The following is a 22,611-nucleotide window of genomic DNA, read 5'->3' as shown; positions in this document are numbered from 1 at the left end:
CTACAGAGGGAACAGAGGAGTATGGGGAAAAACAGAGGGAGAGGATGGACTGGCAGGCGGGCGGATGATAGATGGTTGGATTGCTGATGAAAGTGATGGGCGGACGACGCAGGCTGTTGTTCGGTGCCATGCTGTGTTTGAGGCATGCAGAGGAGGACTGCGTGGCTTTTGTCTAGGATGGAAGTACTTACATAATGTGTATTAAGAGAATGTGGGTTTGAAAGCTATTGTGTTGACCCCAGTATATTGTCTGTGCAGGCGTGCACATGCGTGTCTATGCCTCCTGTCTCCCCCTGCGCTTGTAGCTGGCCCTGTCTGCGCAGCAAGCTGGCACATCCTCTCAGCTGCGCTGGGCTGTGAGCGGCGCTAGAATAACCACTTCAAAGGGACCCATTGTCAAACACTAATGTGGCAGCGGCGGCAGCAAGCGCCACAGAAATCCGCACACACTGAGACTGGATATTCCCTCTGAGTCCCTTGAGAAGAGGGAGGAAGGGCGGTGTGGGAGGGAGTGAAGAGGAGAGGGGCGAGGGAGAGAAAGAAATAATGGAAGAAAGAAAAAGAGCGAGAGAGAGGTCTGTTCACAAACACACTGCTGTGCCAACATTAATCATGTAGACTATCATAAAATCATTAGAGCTGATCATTCCCAGTCAGAGTCTCTGCACAGCGGCTCAGCGCTGACAAAAAGAAGCCAGAATGCCAATTTTCTCACGGAGATGCAAACCAGCGTGCACATACACACACACACCTACATACACCATTGTAATGCAAAATATGAACATGGAGAAGGGAGACAGCTGAACTTAAATGCAGGTTTTAGATAACGTGATGTACAGAGATTGGGCAGATTCCTTATGTTATATATATATATATATATATATATATATATATGTTTGTGCTGTTCTTTTATCAGCTAATTTATGTATAATCATACAATGCATCTAAGTCTTTGTATTTGTGTTATTCAAAAGGTCTGCGAGAACTTGCGTACTTTTGGTTTATCAATTGATTGATGCATCTCATAGTGTGATCCTCTGTGCGCTCTGCTAATATGTGTATTTTTGTGTGTAATCTCCAAAACACAAAGTTTGCATTTTCTGTACTGATATCAGTTGATTTATACAAAGGGCCAAAATGATGCAGAACATCTTACCAGCACTGTCTATCAATAATTAAATGAATCTGATTAGCAGTTTGATACATAATAATGTTTAGTGAATTCATTAAATGTGAGCTGTAACCTTCCAGCCTCCTAAATCTGTTTTCATCTATAGTCAGACTGACAGCCATGCAATCATATAAGTATTGGGACAAATCCTGGTGGGCTGCTGCATTGGAGGGCTGGTAAAAACATCTATAAAGGGTTTTATAATCCTTGTAAATGTCTTCACAATGCTTCTCCTCGTGCCTGTCATGCAGAGTGCAGTTTGTTTGTTTTTATATGCGCATGCAGTCTTTTGAGTACATCCATTACTTCTCATATAATCTGTGTTTGTGCGTATGTGCATCTAGGACAAAGGCCTGCTATTAATTCCCAGCCACTTCAATTAGTCAGGAGTCGTGGGTTGTTAGACGCTCACGATACGGCGTGCAGTACAGGTGGAGGTCAACATCCTGATGGCCAACAACAAGAGTCAGTTTACACTCACCATCATTTACCAACTAGCTGCTCTCTATAACGCACAATGAACCCTGGAGTATTGCAGATCGGTGCTCAAGGCACCAGGTCCTCATGGCTGGAGCCGACTGTAAAAATCGATAGCCTGTTACCTTCTTGGCCGCTGATCCTTGCGCCCGGAAAGCTGCGGTGGTTACACAGGCAGACTGGTTGGATGACTCAGAAATACACTTGAGATGGAGAGAGATTTGAGAGGCACAGAAGAGATTTGTCCTTTTTGTAGAGTTATATTCCCTTCATGTTGCAATCCTCTCTCTTCACACCTGTCTTTATCTGTGTTTTTCCTCATCCAGTGTGTTGTTCTCTGAGGCCTTTAACTTTTCTTTCAAGGTCAGACCATCAAGTAGAGGACAAGTCATCCACTTCAGTTGAAAGCTGTCTTACCAGCTGAAGATTTATGGATTCAGAAGTGCAGAAAACACACACACACACACACACGCACACGCACGCACACGCACGCACACGCACGCACACACAAGTACACACACATACACACAGGTAGGTGAAGTGTTGCCATTCCTTTTCAAGGCCTCCTCCTTTAGCCCCGGCACCCGGAGAATGGGAGGCTAAGTGGCTAGGTGCTTTGGTGCCGACTGCAGCATGGGAATATTCCTCATGTTGTCAGAGCTCCTGCTGGGCCTCACATATGTCTACAACTCTCAGCATCCTGAAGCTATCACTACAGCTGGCGGGCACATCTAACCCCCGCTGTCACTTCAGTGAAATGATATGAACTGTCACTTGCAGATAGGCATTTTTTTTTTTCACAGGGGGGGGGGGGCTCCACAAGCATATAAACCATGCATACAAACATCATATGTGTGAAAATAGACACATTATTCATGTGGTGAGTTCATGACATGATGCAATTGTGTATAAGTGTGTGTAAATATACAAAGGAAAGATCTCATGAATATCTATGGACTAGAGTGGAATGTGATATTTCCCCGTCTCCCCTGCCTTGTGACCTCTGCTCCTCTTTGACCTTTGACGTGACTAAAAGGCGCCTACAGGCCAATGTGGACAGGTCTAATTATTGTCGCTGCCACAGTCAACCCACTCAGCCTGCTCCACAACAGCGTCGCATATAATCCACGCACGAAAAAAATCCACTCTAAACACATTTACATATAAATGTAACCGTCTCACTTTGATGTATGATGTGTGTTATTCTTGTATATATCGAGCTACATTTACATTCTGTGAGAGCTAAAGCAGAAGAAGACCAACAACCTCATTTTTGGGGGTTTCCCAATTTTCCAAATGCAGTGGATAAAACCCTGAAACACATAAGAGATGAAAGCAACCGACATGGAAAGTGTCTGCTTTGGTGTCAGTCCTTCAGAATGAGATACACGCCTTTGTTCCATACTGGAGGAGTATTTCACAGAAAGAGCAATGCACTCCTCCTCATTGTTCGATGAACAGTTAAAAAAATATATAAAAACTAAGGCCCAAAAGTCCACATTTAAATTCACTATAGCCTGATCAGCACCAAATTTCTCACACGCATAAATATTAGTTTCCTGAACATGCCTATTTATTTAATTCATGGCACTTTTTATCAAGACCTATAAATATTTCTCTGAAAATGTAATGTCTTGATCCGGATCTGCACCAGACTTCAATGAGTTCTTCCCTGACCCCACTCAACATCCTTCTACCAAGGTTTTTGGTAATCCTACCAATGGTTTTTGTGGGTAATCTTATAAAATCAAACATACAGGGGTCAAAACATAAGCTCCTTGGTGGAGGTATTAAATCCAGCAAAACAACCACCATCTTTTTTTCCATCACCTTGCACCCCTAATACCCACAATGCAGCTTAACTTTTCACAATTTGGAGGTCTGAGCTGAAAGCATGTGTTCTAGTCTTGGTAGCCTCGAGCTTCTAGCCTCAAGCAAAGATAAAGGAACGGGCTGCAAAGATTTTCCAATTTTGAAATAGGTGGAGTTTCCCTTTAATATGTTGCAGTCACACAGAAAGAAATCCATCAGAGAGGAGTCACAGATTCTTACGTTCCAACAATAGCCTCAAAAGACCATGAGTGTGTGCTGCCATATGACATTTTTTATTATCGGTAGAAGGTGTGATTCACACTCGAGCGCCAACATTTCATCACAAATCGACTCCTGAAAAGCACTGAACATCAAAGGTTGATGACATGCAAGCTTGTGAGCACTTCCCTGAATAGAATCAGTCTTTTAACGCACATCACCTCCTGGATCTACTGGAAAGATAAAAAAAAAAAAAAGATTGAGAATAGTTGCTACATCAAGCTTAAAAAAAAAAAATTATATGCAAAGACAGTTTTTGAGCCATAACACATCCCATTGTTCCTGTTAGTTGGGAGAATTGGCAGACTAGCATCAAGTAAAATGCGGTAAGATGAGAAACAATAAACATGAACTAATATATATTTCTGTTTGTGGTGGTACCAGTCTGTCATTTCATTTCCCCCACGAGTCTTTAGAGACATGACACAGACTAATAGGGGCTGAGGTAATTAAAAATAAAGTCAGTTTGACTGCAGATTTGTCATTGGAGGTGGGCTGTTTGTTGAGCTAATAGAGCTGCGAGTTATTTGTCTCTGCTGTGTGAGTGTGTGTGTGTGAAAGTGTGTGTGAAGGCAGAAGTGGGTTGAGCAGGAGCTGGAGAGCCGCCACCTTCATCCCTCTGGCCCACGAGGGAGGAACGCGGAGACAGGAGGCTCGGGAGATCCATCCATCATAATGTCTCTTTGCCGCTCAAGCTTTGCTTTTGCATGCATGCACGGAGACACACACACACACACACACACAGGCAAGGCAGAATCCCACAGCTGCATTTCACCCCAAAAACGTTTAGCACAGTGCACACTGGAGGAAAGGGCTTGATGGTTTGATAGTGCTGCAGATGTGGAGTTGCTACGAAGCGGAGCAGAACCCACTGATGCTGCCTTTTCATTAACCTCCTCATTTACAACCCCTCCACTGCACCACCACTTCAAACAGATGTGCTACTGCTCCTGTTGCTTGGGAACCCCCTCCAGCGTTTACACATTAAAACCGCAACCAAGGGCAAGTGGACACACAAATCTCAAGGTCAAGGACTGCACATCCAGTTGGGCCATCGTTTCAGCCGAGGTTTCCAAATGTCAGAATATGCTTTTCATTCCACTGAAAGAACAAAAAAATCATATTTCTTAAAATTGTTCTTTTTTTTTTTGAGTGTATCATAGTCTTGCTTTCCAGGTGCAGCCAGCCCCCATTAAGTTGTCACAGAGTGTAACCCTAACCCCCCGTAATTAGCCCTGATCGAGCTTCCACCCTGTTTAGCGCAGATTAACCCTGCTTCCCATGCATTCCCACCCCCGCTCCTCAGATCCCGCAGATAAAAAAGGAGTGGAATAGGAAGAATGGCACCCACTCCCAGAGGGACAGGCCTATAATCAGCACTCCCACAGCCCCACAACCTGTCCACTGCTCGAGGGGACGGCAGGGGGTTGCTGATGGATTGGAGACAAGAGACAAGGCTGAGCCCCCAACCTATTTTTCCAACTCAACTCTTCAAAACATTGCCGAGAGGAAACAGCGGCTGTCTGAGAGGAGGACAACACATTACGCGATGGCCACCATCCTTTAGGGCCGGCTGTTATCTGGGGCTGAGAAGAAGCCGCAGCAGCCACAGACCTCCCTTGTGACCCACTTTCAAGACAGCACAATGGTCAAGGTGAAAACAGCACGAAGACAAAGGGCCGGGCAGTTAGGGCTCCACTTGACAGTAGAGCTGCTCTTTTATGAGCTGACTAAAAGGCCTAGGGGAATGAACCCTGACACGAGAGAGATGGGGACATCATTTCAGTCAAACACCTCCGCAGCTGAAGGCTTTGGCGCCTCGTGTGCATCCATCCTCTCTGGTGGAGGGATTAGGAGGTGGAACTTGGAGGGCGGAAGTAAATATCTGGAGAAAATGCAAATGTGGCATCCATTTTCATGTGACATTGGCCCATGTATACTGAAGCCATTTTAAAAGTGCAGAGATCTCACTGCACCCCGCAACATCGCTCAGAGCGAGAACCGTCACCTCCAGAAGCCTGGTCTGCCTCTGTGACCGTTAACTTCCAAATCAGTAAACAAGAATGTTAGTGAATTTTATTTGGATCTTTGTAATAAACTCATTCCTTCATATAGTTATTTTTTTTTTCACTTTGTCTGAAATGAAAGGAAGGACTCAAAGCTTTATGCTTCCAGGAAATTGCTCATATTTGGCAAAGAAAAGAGAAGATTGAGCCGCTTCTGTGAATCAGTGTTTTCCAGGTGAAGTACTGGAACTGAGCAGCGCAGGTCCATTAGTTACCTCTCAGCTCAGCCCATACACAAGACGAGTGCACCATTATTCTCTGATATAATACACAAATGAGATGGAGTTCATTATGCAAATACAGCTCTTTTCTGGATTTACTCCGTCAGTCTTTTCCTTCAGTCACATTATAAATAATTAAATACTGTCATGTTTTTTATACCTTTTCCAACCTTTAAAAGTTTAAGAAATACACAAATTGATTTTAAATCTCAATTCAATAGTTCAAGGGAGAATGAAATTTCAAATCAATAAGAGCAAGTGGAGTAATTGTCTACAGGCCCAGTGGGAATTCTGAAAATAAATGTTTATTGATTAATTTGGAGACCTATGCCACTCTGTTTTAAATAATATTCTTAAAATAATTTGGACCCTGTGCTTTACATTTATCAACATGTACATAACCTCACATACCCTGTCCATACAATCAGATAAATGTTGCTTTATAAATAGCCAATAATTCCAGTACAATCAATTTGAACTAAAAATGATTTTCTCATCATGTGCTAGTTGAAGCTTTTTTTTTATTTCAACGGTAATTTAACCATGGGGCTATTTTTTTACAAAAAGAAAAGAAAACAAGCCAACCATTAATCTCCTAATAAATATATCCAAAAATAAGACTTTTTCTGCAACTTCAACTCAGAACACAGAGGCTGAAGTGTCCATCATATTCCTCCTGCGCTGAGGACGCACGCGTTTGGTTTCCAGGGATGAACTCAACTGAACTTGATCGATGTATTTTTTATTTCTGTTGCCGCAGCAGTGAATGCAAATTACTTTTAAACGAGTAGATGATCGAGGCTGTTGAAACAATTCCACGTCAATTTCAATCAGTTTTTACTTAGAAACCTCTCCATTTCAAATTTTCCTCACAGCCACTTTCAGCGCGTCTGGTTCCGCTCCGCAATGTGACGGGGGGTGATATTAACATTCTCTGAGATTATAGTGTCTATAATGGCATCGCTGCATCATTGCTGAAACCTCCACATGGCCATAATGCGTAATATTCCCGCGGTCCTCGCCATAGGTGTGTGCCACGCTCAGCGCAGCCACGCTATCACCGGTAAAGAGTGTTCCTCTGAAGGTTTTCAACACTTACCGATCAGCATCGTGCGTCCAGGACCGAATCCGCGTACCTCCAGCTCGGCGTATCACCGTGCGTAAAACGTTTAAAAAGATGCACGCACTTTTATCCCCAGAGAGCGAAAGAGAGAGAGAGAGAGAGGGCGAGGGAGGGCGGCATGCGCGATGCACAGGTGCGTTCCGGAGACGTCCTGTAGCAGAACAGAGCCTCGAAACCAACGACCCGATTCCCCCCACACGCTACAGTCTCTGTGGCGGTTCTTTGCAGAAGTGTATCCTCTTTTTCTCCCACGTCTTTGGTGACCAATCCCCGGGAAATCTCCGATCCTACTGATGCGCGTTGTCCTCGGCTTGAAATCCTATTGCGCGTACTGCCGCTCCGCTTGGCCTGAAGGAAGCGAAGAATTGGGAGAACTGGAGAGGAGCCGGCTGTAATTGCCTGCTCTCTCTCCCTCCCTCTCTCTCTCTCTTTCTCTCTCCCTCACTCCCTCTGTCTGTCTTTGTCATCCTTTCCTCTCCGCGGTCCGACCTCTTTCTCTCTCCTCCTCCCGTCACTGAACACATCTTAACTTGACAGGAACACACAGACGTGGAAATGAGCTGCTTGGCTCCACATTAGGCTACTTGTCAAACTTATTACAGGTTGGCACTACAAGTGATATGTTTCACTCACAGCTGCTGTGAAGCCAGAAGAAAAGGATGGGAAAAGGAGACATGAAAAAAGCAGGAGGTGAAGGCACTGAAACAGCCATGGGCAGCAGATGCATGATAGGAGCACTGTAAAAAGTTAGGGAGAGAACAGAATATTTTCTCAGACACGTTTTCAGTCGTACACTCATAAGGATGATTTGTGTCCACTTGTCAACGTGGCCGCCTTGTGAGCTCAGCAGTGTGCTAGTGGGAGAGTGACTGCATCTCTCTCCCGCCAGTCGGCTTCTCTTTTGTGTGTCGTCCTGTCAATGCATCATTTGGTGAAGTTGACACATATTCTGGGATTCGGAATTGGCTCGAGAGCGCGGAGAGCCTGCTTATATTAAATATCTGTTTGTTCAAATGGTGTGTGTGTGTGTGTGTGTGTGTGTGTGTGTGAGTGTGTGAGTGTGTGAGTGTGTGTGACGGCATTGATTGCGGGTTGAAGAGGCTCGGTGGAAAGCTAAGCAATCCTGGATCTACGCCAAAGTACATCTCCCAGGGTGCTATCAGGAACTTAATTACAGCATTAAATTGCTCCCTCTCTGGCTCTCTCCAGCTCCCAGTTCACTTCACCCCTTTTTCCCACTTTCTCACCCCTTCTGCTTTCTCGCTCTCTTTCTCTACCTCTATCTCTTGGTGCTCCTTTTTGCTATTTTCTCGCACTTGCTTGTTTGGCAGGGGTGCCTGCTGCTGTCTTTGTGTATACGCTGTCAAAAATGGCAAAACCAGAAACTGTAAAAATGCACCTGTAGTCTCTAATTGTGCATTTAAATTGTCTCATTTCATACTTGGATATCACCGATGCGTCCACGATTAATGCTGTTAATCCATCAGTTTAGTTATGGTGCAGTTCCACAGTGTGATATTGGAAGTGTGGATGTGGAGCAGCAGAGAGGTGGCAGAGATCAGATTGCTGATGTAGAGTTCCCCTTTAACATGATTGCCTCTGACAGAGGCGGTAAGTTGGGTAAGCTTCCCTTCCCCTGCAATCCAGTTTTCTTTTCCTCTCCGCTTACCGAGGGAAGCAGTGGACCCGGAGACTCTCCTCTGGGGCAGAGGGGAGGACGCAGGGGCAGCTGGGCCGTCCTGCTGTCTCGTGCCAACCATCGGCCGACTGGCTGGCACGAAACGAGCTGAGGCTAATTACAAACACGGGACTGGCTCCAAGCTGCGCATCAGTCAGCCTCGGCCAAGACGATTTGTTCTGGCCTATTTGTTCTATTTGTTAAAAGTTTGTGACTCCACTGCAATAAGAGAACATGCAACAGACTGTTAAGAACTGCTAATTTTAGTGAATTATTTCTTTTATCTAAGCAAGAAAAGCACTTAATTGAAAAACATGTTAAGCTAATTATGTTGTTGTCCTCCACATGAACCTGTTATCTTTCATTTAAAGGTCCAGTGTGTAAGATTAAGGTGAAAGGGATTTATTGGCAGAAATTTTATATAAAATAATCCTAGTGATGTTTTCACTAATGCGTAATCATCTAAATTGTACAAGTTGTTGTTCAAGTCCTCCGTACGAAGGCGATGCAGGGGAGATTCTAGGATCAGACTTTGAGGTGCTCAGCCCCTATAAGAATGTGACGTGCACACAGTGCAGGGTTTTTTTTATCATTCCAGCTATTTAAAGCTCTGGAACCAGTTTTGTTGGAAGGCTCTTTTTTGAGGTACCAAACAACTCGTGTGCTTTTCTTTGACAGCTTTAACGGTTTTGGTCCTTATCCCCTAAATCAAAAAAGTAATCTTGAGCCCTCAGTGCTTCAGCTTCTCTTTGTTCTTCCCCTTTCTTCTTGACATTTGAAAATACACAAAAAGCATTAGTTGTAGTATTTTAAATGAAGATTAGATCATAAGAATGAAGTCCACTGACATAATCTATGTTCTGCCACAATAACAATTTTCACTTCACTATCTGTCCACTTTCTCACCTGGTTCTTCCTGTTCACTCTGTTTCCTCTCCATCTCCATCCTCCTCTTTGCACTGACAATAACACATAAATATAATGTGTGGAGCTAACATTTTTTAGGGGTTCAGTATCTTGCCAAGGACACTTAGGCATGCAGATGGGAAAGAGTGGGATTCAAACCGGCAACCTTCTTGTTGCAGAACACCCGCTCTATCCCCCTAAGCCACGTTCCCAACTCTTGTTCCATGTCGGCTGGGATTGGCTCCAGTATAGCCTTAAAAAAGGTTAGGCAGTGTAGATAATGGATGGATGGGCTAACAGGAATTTACTTTTTAAGGAAAAAGAAATAAAAAGGGAAAAAATAAAAAGATTGGGACGGCACTAAAGGGCGAGCAGAGCTTATTTTGTGGTTGAGTAATTTAAGTACTGTTTGCAATAATGACGTGATTGTTTCTCTTCATTAGTGCATGGACGCTGGATCTGCAGTGGACACTGGGGGACATTGTTGATACTAATGGTATTTACCCGGTTGCCGAGAGCCGAGTCTCTGTGGTGATGAGTGACAGAGCCTGAAGAGAGGAGAAGGTCAAGCTGTCACGCTCAACTTTAACAAAATAGTGTCTTCAACTCCAGTGTTGGTAGCACGAGTTGGAATGTGCCAAACAGGAGGAAACGCTTGTCTCTGTACAAATGGTTTCAGAGTCCTTTATTTGTTTTATTAAATACAAATGACTATACAGGGACATGTAGTCATATAGTAGTTGAATTGGAGCATTCGATGTGCACTGTGGTCTGTTTACTTTGTGTTATTTTGAGGATGCGTAGGTAAGGTTGACTCTACAGAGGAGGTGAGCGGCTCGTCGTTATCGTGTGGCATGCGTGGGCATTGAAGCATGCCGGCACTGTCACCGCAGTGGGACGGGTTGGTTCAGGGTGGATCAGCTGTGGGGCGGTGATGGGCGGGAGCGTGAAATATGGAGATAGCTGCTGTCACCTGAGGAAATGATAGTGGCGTGCGGTGCTGAGCGGGCCTAATACCATGTGACATCTTTTTAGCCCCTGGGTATCTCTATTCCCCCACATATCCCCATGTTGCATTTGGACAGAACTCCACAGAAAGCTTCTCTCTGGTGATGTAAATAAAGAATCATTTATCTGTCTGTCAGGAGCTGCCTAATCAATACCTGTCACCGTGTGACAGCCTTGTACTTTCCACCTGTTTGTTTTCTAATCTGTAGCGGGCATGCAAGAGTGAAACCAGAGTGGAAGAGCTATTTTGGTGGGTCTCTGTATGTGCAAGGTTTATGGGATCTTACTTTTGTTTTGGATTACTTCCTTGGTCCCCTGTCTGTAGCTGTTCCCGAATCGGGGGCCGGATCCTTCAGAGGACTCTGTCTACTTGGTGCCTTCTTTGACCGTGCACAACACGAAGGCTGAACCGAAATAAGATGAGGTGGTATATGGAGGATTTCCAGCTCGTCCAGCCCTTACTGTTGCATTCCTACCTTGAGTCCCTGCATATACTGCAGCTCAGTCACAAGCGGAGCTAGCATGTTAGCTCACAGAACACAATAAATCCTCGGATAAGATGGACCAAAAAGGCCCCCCTTATAAGAAAATATTGAGAAACTGCAATGTTCCGTGCATGTCTGAAATCGGGCTCCCTGCTAACAAAGTGAAAAAATCTCATAGACCTGAGTTTAGATCCAGGATTATAATTATTTTTCCCCAATCCAAAACACAAAAGGTGGCTATCATGGGATCTGGCTGGATGGCCACCACGAAAATATCGGAACGTGTCTCATAAAATAAACTCCAGTCTGTGAACAGTTTAGTTTATTGTGAGAATGAATATGGTAGAGAAGGAGGTGAGCGTCAATTCCAATGCAGGTTTGAGAGTTGAGTGGTTTACTAACCAAGTGAAAAGCTATAACCACTAATCCGGGGGTTGCAGACATTGATGCATAGCCGCAGACGACTTTATTCAGCTGGAAACATCGATGTAGTCTTCTTTTGTGAAAAACAAAGTTCATAATGTACTGTGTTTGCATGGTACTGAACAACAAGAAAATATTCAGTGTGTCCACAGCCAGGCTTTATAATCCTCTGTTTAATAGTGTGAGGAACTTGTGACAAATGCAAATGTGTTTGGAAATTGTGTTTTCTGATCCCAACTACATGCCAGGGCATAATGAGTGACAGGCTAATTTATGAACCAGCAACAAAGGAAACTTTCCTTGTCTGCCTCTCTCTCTTTCTCTTTCTCCCTCTTTCTCTCCATCTCTCTCGCTCGCCCTCTCTCTGCTGTTTGCGAGCCGCCGACCTCGTCAATTAGAGCTAGCTCTCACAAACTGCTGCTGAGACTCGACTAGGTAATGACTGGCAGCAGAGGAGGCAAACAGCCGTATCCCGCTCCCCAACTCTCTCTTTCTCTCAATCTCTAAATTAAACAATTTCCCTTTGTCTCCCTCCCGGTTGGCCCTCTCTATCTCTCCTTCTCTCTCTCTCTTTCTAAACTAACAGCTTTCCCTCCCCTCCCCCCGTCTTTTCTCTACACCATCATCTTTCGCTAAAGTAAACTCTGGACTTTCTCCTTCAATCCTCTGTCTCTCTCTCTCACTCTCCTCTATTTCAAAGCCTGACACTGAGCTCTCACCCTCTAAATTGGCATCTCTCCACCCCCCCCCCCAATCCCTCCATCATTTTGCCCCACTTTTTTGGCATATTTCTCTCTCTTCTTCACTCCCTCTCACTGGACCTAATCCACGTCTCGCCCCGCAACCCTCTCACCTTCCTCCTCTGACAAACAAACGAATGAATTGAAGAGTGTTGGGAGGGAACACCTTCGGAGCGTGACGACCCGGCCGGCTACCGGAGTGACTGACGGAGAGGCTAACTACCAAAGTGACAGAAAGACTGACAGGAGATTGGAGGAGCACTGAGAGGGTCGACTGTGAGGCGCTGGAGTAATTTGAAGATTGGCAGACAGGAGAGATAGATGCTGATGGGTGACAGCGGAAGATTCGCAGTCCCACCGAACTACCTGAAGCCTGCAGCTCTCACCACCATGTATATTCAATTCTAAGTGATTGTTTCTCGGTCAACTTACCTATGAGACTCCCCGGCTGATAGATCGCTTAGTGTTTAGCGCTTACTGGTTTGAATGAAAAATGAAACTCCCATTGTTTCAAAAGTGGGAAACTTTCAAATTATTTAACCGCAGAAGCAGATATGACCCAATTAAAAGGCGAACAACAATGTAACCTCTCATTGCCATGAAGAAAATTGGGGTGTGTGTAAGAACACATTTGTTGACTTTGCATAGTTGTTCTTAGACATTTTAATAACAATATTGTTGCATATTATATCTTAAATGTCACAACAGTTTTGCAAATAAAATGAAAAAGCCTCATTCAAGATCTCCCAGACAACCGTTACTTCATATGTCAAGATGAGAGTGGTATTAAGAAAAAAAAATGTCTAATTCGATCTATTCAACTATTACCTTTTTAACCAACTTCTGACAAACACAATTCCCCAAAACCTTGTATAGATAATTGTGGATTAAATGTCGCAGTTATTACCCAGCAAATGAAATTAGTCCATGAGCAAGATGAGGGTTTGCAAATGAAAAGCAGAAACGTTTCTTGACAGCAGAGATTATGATTAGACAGTTCTGATAACTATAAATGTTGAGCGTTCTTAAAATGTAAGTCGCTTTGGACAAAAGCTTCAGCTAAATGACAGATAAAGATAATGTATAACTACATAGTTTCCTTTTGTTGATTCCTCCTTTCCCATGTACATAAGTATGTTCATGAGTGAACTTACCTTTCTTTCTGTAGACAGGCTGCAGAGCATCGGAACAAAAGCTAATTTATTATCAACTCATCACTGCAACATTTTCAAACTCAGGTTTACATATTTCTCCTGTGTCTTCTATGACTCTCATAATCTCTCATGTGTGCAGTTGTAAATGTTGCGGCAGTAAATTGTTAATAAATGTGGTTTTGGCCGATGCTCTGCAGCTACTTTAGGGTTAATCCATCACACTGATGAATTAAAGATCTGGATAAAACGACAAAGGAATATTTGCTGAGAAGGGCAGAGGATTAAGTATTTATCACAACTTGGCCAACCAAAGGTTGTTCTTAAAATTGTCTTGTAATTGATCGATAAGCCACTGATCAATTATCTGTGAAGCCTTTGTTAATCCATCAGTTACAACTTAATTAAACTGCCTTTAATGTGTGCTGCCTTGAAAACTGTCATTTTGCAGTACTTAACTTGACACTAAACTTGGCCAGGCCTGTCAGTTTTGGTCATAAGTCTGATTTTACATGCAAAAATTATCATATTGTTTTTTCTTTTTGTAAGCAGACTTCCTATGCTTCCTTCGATTTGGACAATAAGCACGGCTATCTTAATCATTTAGTTTGTAAATTTAGCTTGAATCCACATTATTTTGTCAGATTGAGTGTAAATGTCATGAAATGTCACAATTTCTGTGATTCTGTGATTAAGTAGATGAAACTCGATCACAGTATAAAATCATTAGATTGCTCACCCCTGGTGTCAGGAGTTAACTGCAGAACAGGGAGATGCAGAAATCTCAGCATGACACCACAGAAAACAGAGGCTGTGTGTGTGTGTGTGTGTGCGCGCGCAACTGTGTGTAGTGTGATTGCAAGCTGAGCCACCTGCACAGTCCAACTCATCACGGGAATACTGGGAAACAGGATGCCCCATTTAGCATCACTGTCACATACAGTTTCACAGACAGATAAACACAGAGACAGAGTGATCTGCATGTGTGTGTATGTATCTGTGTGTGTGTGTGTGTGTGTGTGTGTGTGTGTGTGTTTGTGTGTCTATGTGTGTGTGTGTGTGTGTGTGAGAGTGAGAGAGAGCGGCAGAGTTGTAAGAAAAGATGGGATGATGGGTTCCCTAACATAAATAAATCATCAATGTGTGTTGCTGCCTTGGCTGGGTTCACAAGTGGAAGAGGGGGGAGGAGGAGGAGGAGGAGGAGGAAGAGGTGAGGGAGAGTGAAAGAGATGAGGTGGAGAAGGAAACTGCTGGCTGAGGGGGGAATGAGCGGCAGGTGGGAATCCTGATGTCTGCTTTGTGCTTCAAGTGGGATAGAAAACACAAGGGCGTCTGCAGTCAAGCTGACGTAATTGGTGCCAAGAATAACCAAACACTGGCTGGATCATAAATGCAATAATATAAAAACATTTCCACACGAATTGGGATTTAGTTTCAACCATCGCCTGTGTCATTCTACATCTGAAATACTTTCAAGAAAAACAACTAAAAGTTTTGACATCTTGACAAACTCATCTGCGGTTTTTTTTTCCTCTGACGGCTTTGATGATGCACAGCTGTGATATATTGAGTTTCATCTTTTTCTACAGAGTCAAATGTGTCTTGATGAAAAAACATGTCTGGGTTTCTGGTGAAATGTGCTGTGGAAATTCATGTTCCCCAGAGGATGAATCGTTATGGTTTTAATTAGCCCTGACGTGTCTGTTTTTTTTAATCAAGAAAACCATCAGCTCTCTTTAAATTTGCAACTTAAATTTGAACTCTTAATGGCCCAAGTAAGTACAGTGTTGAAGTTGGTGTAAATTGAGCATGATATATTCTATTATAACCCTTTGAATAAACAGACGTCAAGCGCTGTGTAGTAGCAGCAGCAGCAATTGGGACTCGTCATGTGGGTGAACGCTGTCGATCACGACAACAGCACCGACAAACTGATTGTCCAGTTCAGGGTTTTGCGTCGAGTCGAACTTTGAAGGTGAACAGCTGTCCGCGATGCAGCTTCAGGGTTCAATGGACTGAGTGTAGCAGTCTGCCCCAGCTCAACAAGAGCAGGTGCCTTTTATAGTTTCAGAAAGAAAACTGCAACCATTATTACCACAGACAGGCAAACAGACAGGTTTAATAGGGGCACTCGTTCTCCAAATCCAAAACACACTGCATGTTCTTTAATGCTGAAGGTTTATACTAAAGCTTAGTTTTGGTTAACACAGGGGGTAAAAGGATTCCTGCTGTAGATAGCTACCTTTTGTGAGATCAGTTTGCATCATGTACCCCCCCCCCCCCCAACTGAATATTCTTAACTTTACTTTTCTCTTTTCATTGCTGATCCTGCAGTCAGTCTTTTCATTCTGGAGTCGTGGTGAGATGCTGGTTTGCAGTGGAAATACCTTATCCTTTTTTCAACTGAGCTCATGTTGCCTTTACGCCTACCGATCTCTACAAGTCTGAAAAATGCATGGAGAGAACACAAGCGGAACATTCTGACTAACAGATAATGCCGTCACAGCTGCAACTGCGGTTCAGTTTCATTTTTGCAGGAGAGCATATCATCTAAGTTACAGCAGCTGTAGGTGCTGCACGGTGTCCCTTCAACACACAACTGTAAATTAAACTTAAGTGTGTATTATTATTTGATCATTATTCTCATTTCCTGTCTGACTCAGTGTGCTAGATGCAACCTTCAATCTCTCCCTACGTAGGCCAGTGAGGCTGACTAACCCTGTACAATGAATGACTAATGCTGGTTTTTACTCCAAATGGAAATTCAAGGGAAAATTATACATTTATAACATATATTTTTAGGGCAACTGAGGCTGTCACCCTCCCACATAAGAAATAATTGGATGGAAAAAGTTCAATTTGTAATGCATTATGTTATCTCTTCAAAAATATTGATGAGTATTTCTTAAAAGCAGAAATGTGAGATAGGGTTAATTCTGTATTGGCAGCATCATGTGGAGCTCCAATCTTTGTCATTTAAAAAAAAAAAGACTGTTGACTGACAGAAAAAACCCTAATACGGTTCAGAGCAATACCAGTAGACAGTATATGGTCTCAAACTCTAATTTCAAGTCATCTTCAATACAGCACGATGTTCGATTTGTAATCGAACCTGGCCTAGGATGTATATACATCTAAATATTTGTTATCAAATTTTCTAACATTTACTGCCTACAGCAAAAAAAAAAAAACACCATTTAATGCAATTTCTTTGTTTTAACTTTAATTTAGATATAGTAATCCATATAATTGAGAACAAAACAACACAAGGTAATTCATTTCCACCAGTACATTTTAGTTGTGCACATGCATTGCAAATGAAGAGTTACAAACGACTACATTTGCACTCAGAATTGATATTTTTTTCATCTGGGTGTTACTCACCCTGAAAGAGTGTGTGTGACTATAATACAATGAGGCAGCAGTGAGAGGATGCGAGCGTGCTTGTTGACTCACATAGAGGAGAGTCATTGCAGTGGCAGAATGCTGCTTTGTACACTGAAGATAAGGCTTTACAGAGTTGAAAGCAAGGGGCTTCACATTATAAATGGGGCTAGTTGCTACACACACGCTGAGCGGGGGTCAAGTTCGAATTTATCTCAGTACACTGAACACAAGGAAGGAGCCGTATGAGGTAGACACATCTGTAACAGATAAACCACTTGTAGATGTGTTTGCTTAAGATGTTCATTTGTTTACTGGTGGGATGAGCGTTACGTTGCCCTGGTTTCCATGTGCACTATGTTGAGCGGGGCTTTGTGTTTCTGAGGAGCATCTGCGCAAAGAAACCACTCTGAGAACCATCACAGAAGAGCCATTATGAGTGCACTGTGGTTAGTGTGCGTCACGCATCAAAATGACACAAAAAAGCAAAGGAGCTCTCTGGCATTTTCAACCAGATTTACAGGACTTGACAGAGTGGAAGTAGACCATCATGCAGAGGGCGGAAAGAGAGGCAGGCAGTGGAGAAACAGCGATGACTTGAGATGCGGTTCAATCTAAAAAGGATGAGAGGGAATATTGAAGGTGAGAGGGGAAAGAAATCCACTGGGAGGTATGCACAGAGCCAAGGAAGAGGGCCCAATGGAAACAGCAGGCTTTTCCTTCTGCTCTGGAAATATGACATTGGTCTGACGCACCTGATGGTCGGCCTGGAAAATCTGTAAACGGGCCCATAAATGTGAAAAGGCTATAGGGTTTGGGGCTTGGAAAAACCTTGTGTATGTGCTGTATCTGACTGTCCTCTCCCTTTACACCGAAGCCAAGCAACAGGCGCACCCGGCCCATAACCTCACTCTGTTTGTCTGTGAAGGCCGACGGAATCCTGGAAGGAATTTCTCGACATGACAAAGAGACAGAAAACAGTTACCGGCTTAATAAGTCAACTTTTCTTTTACGTCTGATAGGCAGACGCCTCAGATGGAAAGAAAAGAGCACTTTGGTTGGACATATTTTATTTCTTGTGGCTGTATTCTATATTTATGCCAAAATGTATTTTGTAAGGTCACACTGACCTTTGACTTCTCTACTCCTTGAGTCCGAGTCAACATTGTGCCAAATAAGAAGACATTTGCTCAATCTTTTTTAGAGATATTATGAACAATGACATGTGGATGGATGGATGGTAGAAAGGAACATTATGCTGTTGTTGGTGCAGAGAGAGAAAAACAAATTACATTTATTGATTAAAGAACGTGGTTCATTTAATTTCTAGAGGAATAAGGCGCTCTGCATCTCTCTACTCTAAAGACTGTTTCATAACCGGTTGTGTGTTCCTTTGTGTGTGTATTTGTGTGTGTATTTGTCTCCATGTTTGTGACTATGTCTGGCTATAGCAGCTGAGTTATGTTGAGCGAGAGACAATGGCACGATCCTAAAGGTCCAGAGCCGAGCATGCTGAGATTCATTTCACTGCCGTTTAACAGGGCAAGATATCCCAGCGGTCGCGGCCTGCTCCCACTGTCACCCTGTGTGCAAGTCTGTCTGTGTTTCTATTTGTGAACGTGTGTGTGTGTGTGTGTGTGTTTGCCCATTTGTGCATGTGCGTTCGTGCCAAAGAGTTGTGTTCTGTCTGCACAACAGGGCTATGCCTTCTGACTCTGCTATTATGAGGATATGTACCCTCGCTGACTTCCTGCTTCTCCCCCCATCCCATCCAACAACCTCCCACCCCCGCAACCAACCCCCCCTCCCCTTCGCACGTCCACTCACATTGGTGCTGTGGGCGGTTTCGCGTTCCATCACTTCCTGCGGCTGACTGTCGGGGCGGATCAGGGCACCGCGCGAGTCTAATGTTGACGAGCTGAGACAGCCCTGGTCTGACTGGGAGGGGTCTACTGGACCGAGTACAATCTGCCGACCCCCCCCACCCCCTCCTCCGCCGACAAACACACATACGCACAAATAAACAATCACGTACTGTAGAGAAACAGACCACACAGTTATGCATGCATCTGTGCATAACTGCAACTGTGTCACTACAGTGCAAGTATGAGTCATACCAGGAGGCATAAGGGTGCTTTATAAAAACTGGCTCTGTGGAAGTAGTTATGATTTACTACTATAAAAATATGCTTATATGCTATGGGTCAAAAAATATATGACTGATGATCACCATGGACAGCAGAAGACCCATTCTTAGTCTTTAGGGCCAAAACCTGGAACCAATAAGCTATCGGTTCCTACATGACCAGTACCAACCGGACTGAATCACAATGCAGATTTTGGTAACTCATTTCAGGTGCCTGAGCAAGCCTGGTTAACATTACACCTTACTCTTGTGGCAACACATTTTCTACATGGCTCTGCCGGCACGTAACGTTAGCTTGCAGCCACCTCAAACTCGATGTTGACGTGAAAACAAAGATGGCAGTCGAACGTGATGCTGTATTTCACATGTAAGGATTCCGACATTGGGACGTGCAGCAATTGCTCTGAAAACAATCCAGTTTAAACAGAGGAAGACGGCAAACATAATGAAGTACTTGGCATCTCACGATCATTTAAAAGCAGTGGGAGGCTCCCTGTTTGACCTTGTGACCTCGTGCCGGGCCCATCAGCTGGCAGTGTGGGCGTCCCTGGCCCGAGCGATGAGGAGACCAGTGATGACTACTTTGGAGCTGGACTATATTAAGCACTGAAACTGTGATTCATTGTTAAATTATTGTAGTTTGGTTTAGGTTTTATTGATTACGTGATTTTGTTATGTACATTTATTTATAGCTCTGCACTTATTTATGCTTGTATATTTTAGTCAAGTATACTTTGAACTGTTAAGGGTCATTATGTCAAATTTGAACTTCTAATTTCTCTAAGCGATAAAAGACGAATTGAGCACCAAGCACAGGGACAGTGCTGTGAGGGAGAATGAGCTGTGATGCAGGAATCCAGCCTCTGCTGCTAGATATTGCAATGACGACTGGAGGAGGCGACGGCCTGTAATCTGGACTGTGTCACATCTACACCTGCACACCATCTGTGTATGTGTGTGTGTGACTGCGAGCATGTGTGTGTAGTGCGTGCCGACGCGGACCATATATGTGTGTGTGTCTCCACTTGCATGTGTGCACTCATCATGAAGACGAAGACCCAGGGCAGACACACAGCCGGGGAGTGTGTGCACGCTCACTGACAGATGTGGTTATACATGATAAAATGGCTGTTAAAAGGAGACGAGCAAGTGTCGGGATAAAGAGTCGGGGGCCGACGAGAAGAGATGGAATGAAAAACTGTCTGACAGAAACAGGCTAACAGTGCGGAGAGGGGGAGGGGGAGGCGGAGACTTGACAGACAGAGTTCAAATAATAGAGAGTGTCAATGACAGAGATTCAATGGGATGGTGAGACAATACAAGGACAGACAGGTTCTGTAAGGGGGGGGGGGGGGAACGGTGGCTTTTTGTTAAAAGTTACAAAACAGAGCATCTACAGCTCTGTGTGATCTTACAACAATCTCCATCGCACTGGAACGAAGGAATCAGGGAGAGTGAGAGCTCACTTTAGTCACCATCACCATTTCACACCCCCTAAATCCATATTATTGATTATTGATTAACTGGCTGGAAGAGAGGACAGGAGACAATGATGTTGGAGGGTCTATATTGATTCTTTTTCACTCCTTCTGTCACCTCAGAGCCTTTCCTTAGTTCTGCCTCGCAGGCTGAGAACTAAAACACCTTCTGCCTTTATAGTCGAAACTCGTTGTCGTGCCCATTTCTCTATGATTAATACATGTTGAATATTTCATGAAAATTATCTTATCAAACATGCATGGCTAATCCCTCTTTACTTAAGTTTCAAATGATCCCACTTATCCAGGACCCCTGGTGGCCCCCGAACAAGGGCCCCACACCCTCCAGTTCTGGATGTCCATGGATCCCAGTGCATCTCCTCTCATTTCCTCTTCATATTGAAGATCTTTGGGTACAGAGATCTACATATTTTCCAAATCAGAACAAGTTATCTGCTCAAACTGTGTTTTCCAAAAGGGCAACTTACAATTTCCCCAAGTCACCCAGAGCCAGAGACCCTGAGAGCTGTCACTGAGCCGCTGAGAGACCAAATCTAAGATGAGCATACTTAATAAAATGAATAGGACTGTTTAGGGTTGCAGGGTAGTGGACCCTCTCCCCCGGGATCTTTGTGCATCTCTCTCTCCCATCATGTCCCGACATTTCTGTCATCTACGGTAAAGCCTCAAATCCTCCCCAACTACTTAGAAATAAAGGGGAAATAAAACAGTCTGGCAAAATATTGCGGTTACATAAACTTCTGGGACCAATATCCAACAGCAGCCACACAGCCCTGCTTTCTGCCTCTTTACATAAGAGCCACCATCTCCCCCAGTGTGCACGCCTCCACCAAGGCTAATGTCCTATCTCACCATGTCTAAAAGAAATTGTTCCAAAAAAACAACAAATGTGAAACCGTCTTGGCGGAGTTGAGTAAATATAGAGGACACAGTTGGGCTGCTGACCACATTGCACGGCATCTATCCTCGACTGAAACGTAAGCATTTGATTAGTGGTCTTATCAGGCATAGTGCACAACCTTGAAACTGTGGTGAAATGTCTCTTCCCACTTCCCACCCTGCAGTGGTTGGTTTTTTTTGGAAAAAACATCCACAACATCCCACTGAAATGAGGATCCATGAGACAGAATCTGATCAAAGATCCACAACCATATGTGCATTCGTTTGGAAGGCGTTCACATAAAACAGCTTTGAACACGTTCAGATATCTTATAAAACTTAGACATTCAACTTGAAACGGTTTCATTTACACCATCTTTTTAGTTTGGGATGCTACCGCGCACACGGACGCGACTCCAGACACTTAGGCCAAAAACATGGTGTAAATTATTTTTTTCAATTTTTTTATGCTGGGGCTTGTGGACACGGATGACACCACAGGAGCAGAATAAGGCCAATTTATGTTTTTGTTTTTCCGTTCGAAGTCACCACTTCATTTGTTTTGGATTTGGCTGTAAAAGTGGTTTACTCCTCAATGTCAAAAAGTGCTTTGTGGACTCAAACACTTAGTGGTGAGTAGTTAATGACTGCATTTTCATTTTGCAGTGAACTTTATTTAACAATACACATGCCAAGTGTGAAGCTGATAAGATTAATAGCTCTCGAGATATGTGAGGTACATACAGACAGATAGACTGGGTTCATATATATTGTAAAACCAGTCCGTTTGATGGGAAGAGCCACTGGTCGGCCTGAGGGCGAGCAGGAGAGATTCAAACTCCACCGCTCCACCAGCTTCTCAGTCCATCCCTCAGATCTGCTTCTGTAAGAAAGCGTGAGGCGAAGGCGCGCTGACCAGTGGCCTCTTCCGAGAAGTGTCTAATTAATCTGACTGGTTGGAAATGAACGGCGCAGCCTGACACAGCGAGTCGCGGTGACACGCCAACAATCACCACACTGCAGTGTGGCATCTGCCAGCCATTTGAAATGCAACGCTTGACAAGCTGCGATGGAAGAGGAAATGAGCAAAGACGCTTTTCTGTGATATGTCACAAATCATTTTCATGTCGGTTTGTGCAGGGAAAGGGGGGGGGGGGGGTCGT

General features: G+C 43.9%; 1 protein-coding gene across 2 annotated transcripts in view; it reads right to left on the bottom strand.

The window, feature by feature from the left end:
- Positions 1 to 22,611, bottom strand: part of znf385c (zinc finger protein 385C) — a 91,258-nt gene that overhangs the window by 48,249 nt on the left and 20,398 nt on the right. Inside the window, exon 1 of one of the 2 annotated variants that reach the window (XM_062407257.1) lies at positions 7,126 to 7,517. The exons of the other annotated variant lie outside the window; for it this stretch is intronic. Within the exon in view, the coding sequence (XP_062263241.1) occupies positions 7,126 to 7,135 (10 nt within the window). The 5' untranslated portion in view covers positions 7,136 to 7,517. Of the gene's footprint in view, positions 1 to 7,125; positions 7,518 to 22,611 lie in introns of those variants that run through there. 2 annotated transcript variants of the gene reach the window in all.

The sequence above is a fragment of the Platichthys flesus genome, chromosome 16 (genome assembly GCF_949316205.1).
Source record: "Platichthys flesus chromosome 16, fPlaFle2.1, whole genome shotgun sequence".
NCBI classification, from domain to species: domain Eukaryota; kingdom Metazoa; phylum Chordata; class Actinopteri; order Pleuronectiformes; family Pleuronectidae; genus Platichthys; species Platichthys flesus.
The sequence above is the reverse complement of the archived record's forward strand: the minus strand, read 5'-3'. Positions and strand labels throughout refer to the sequence as shown.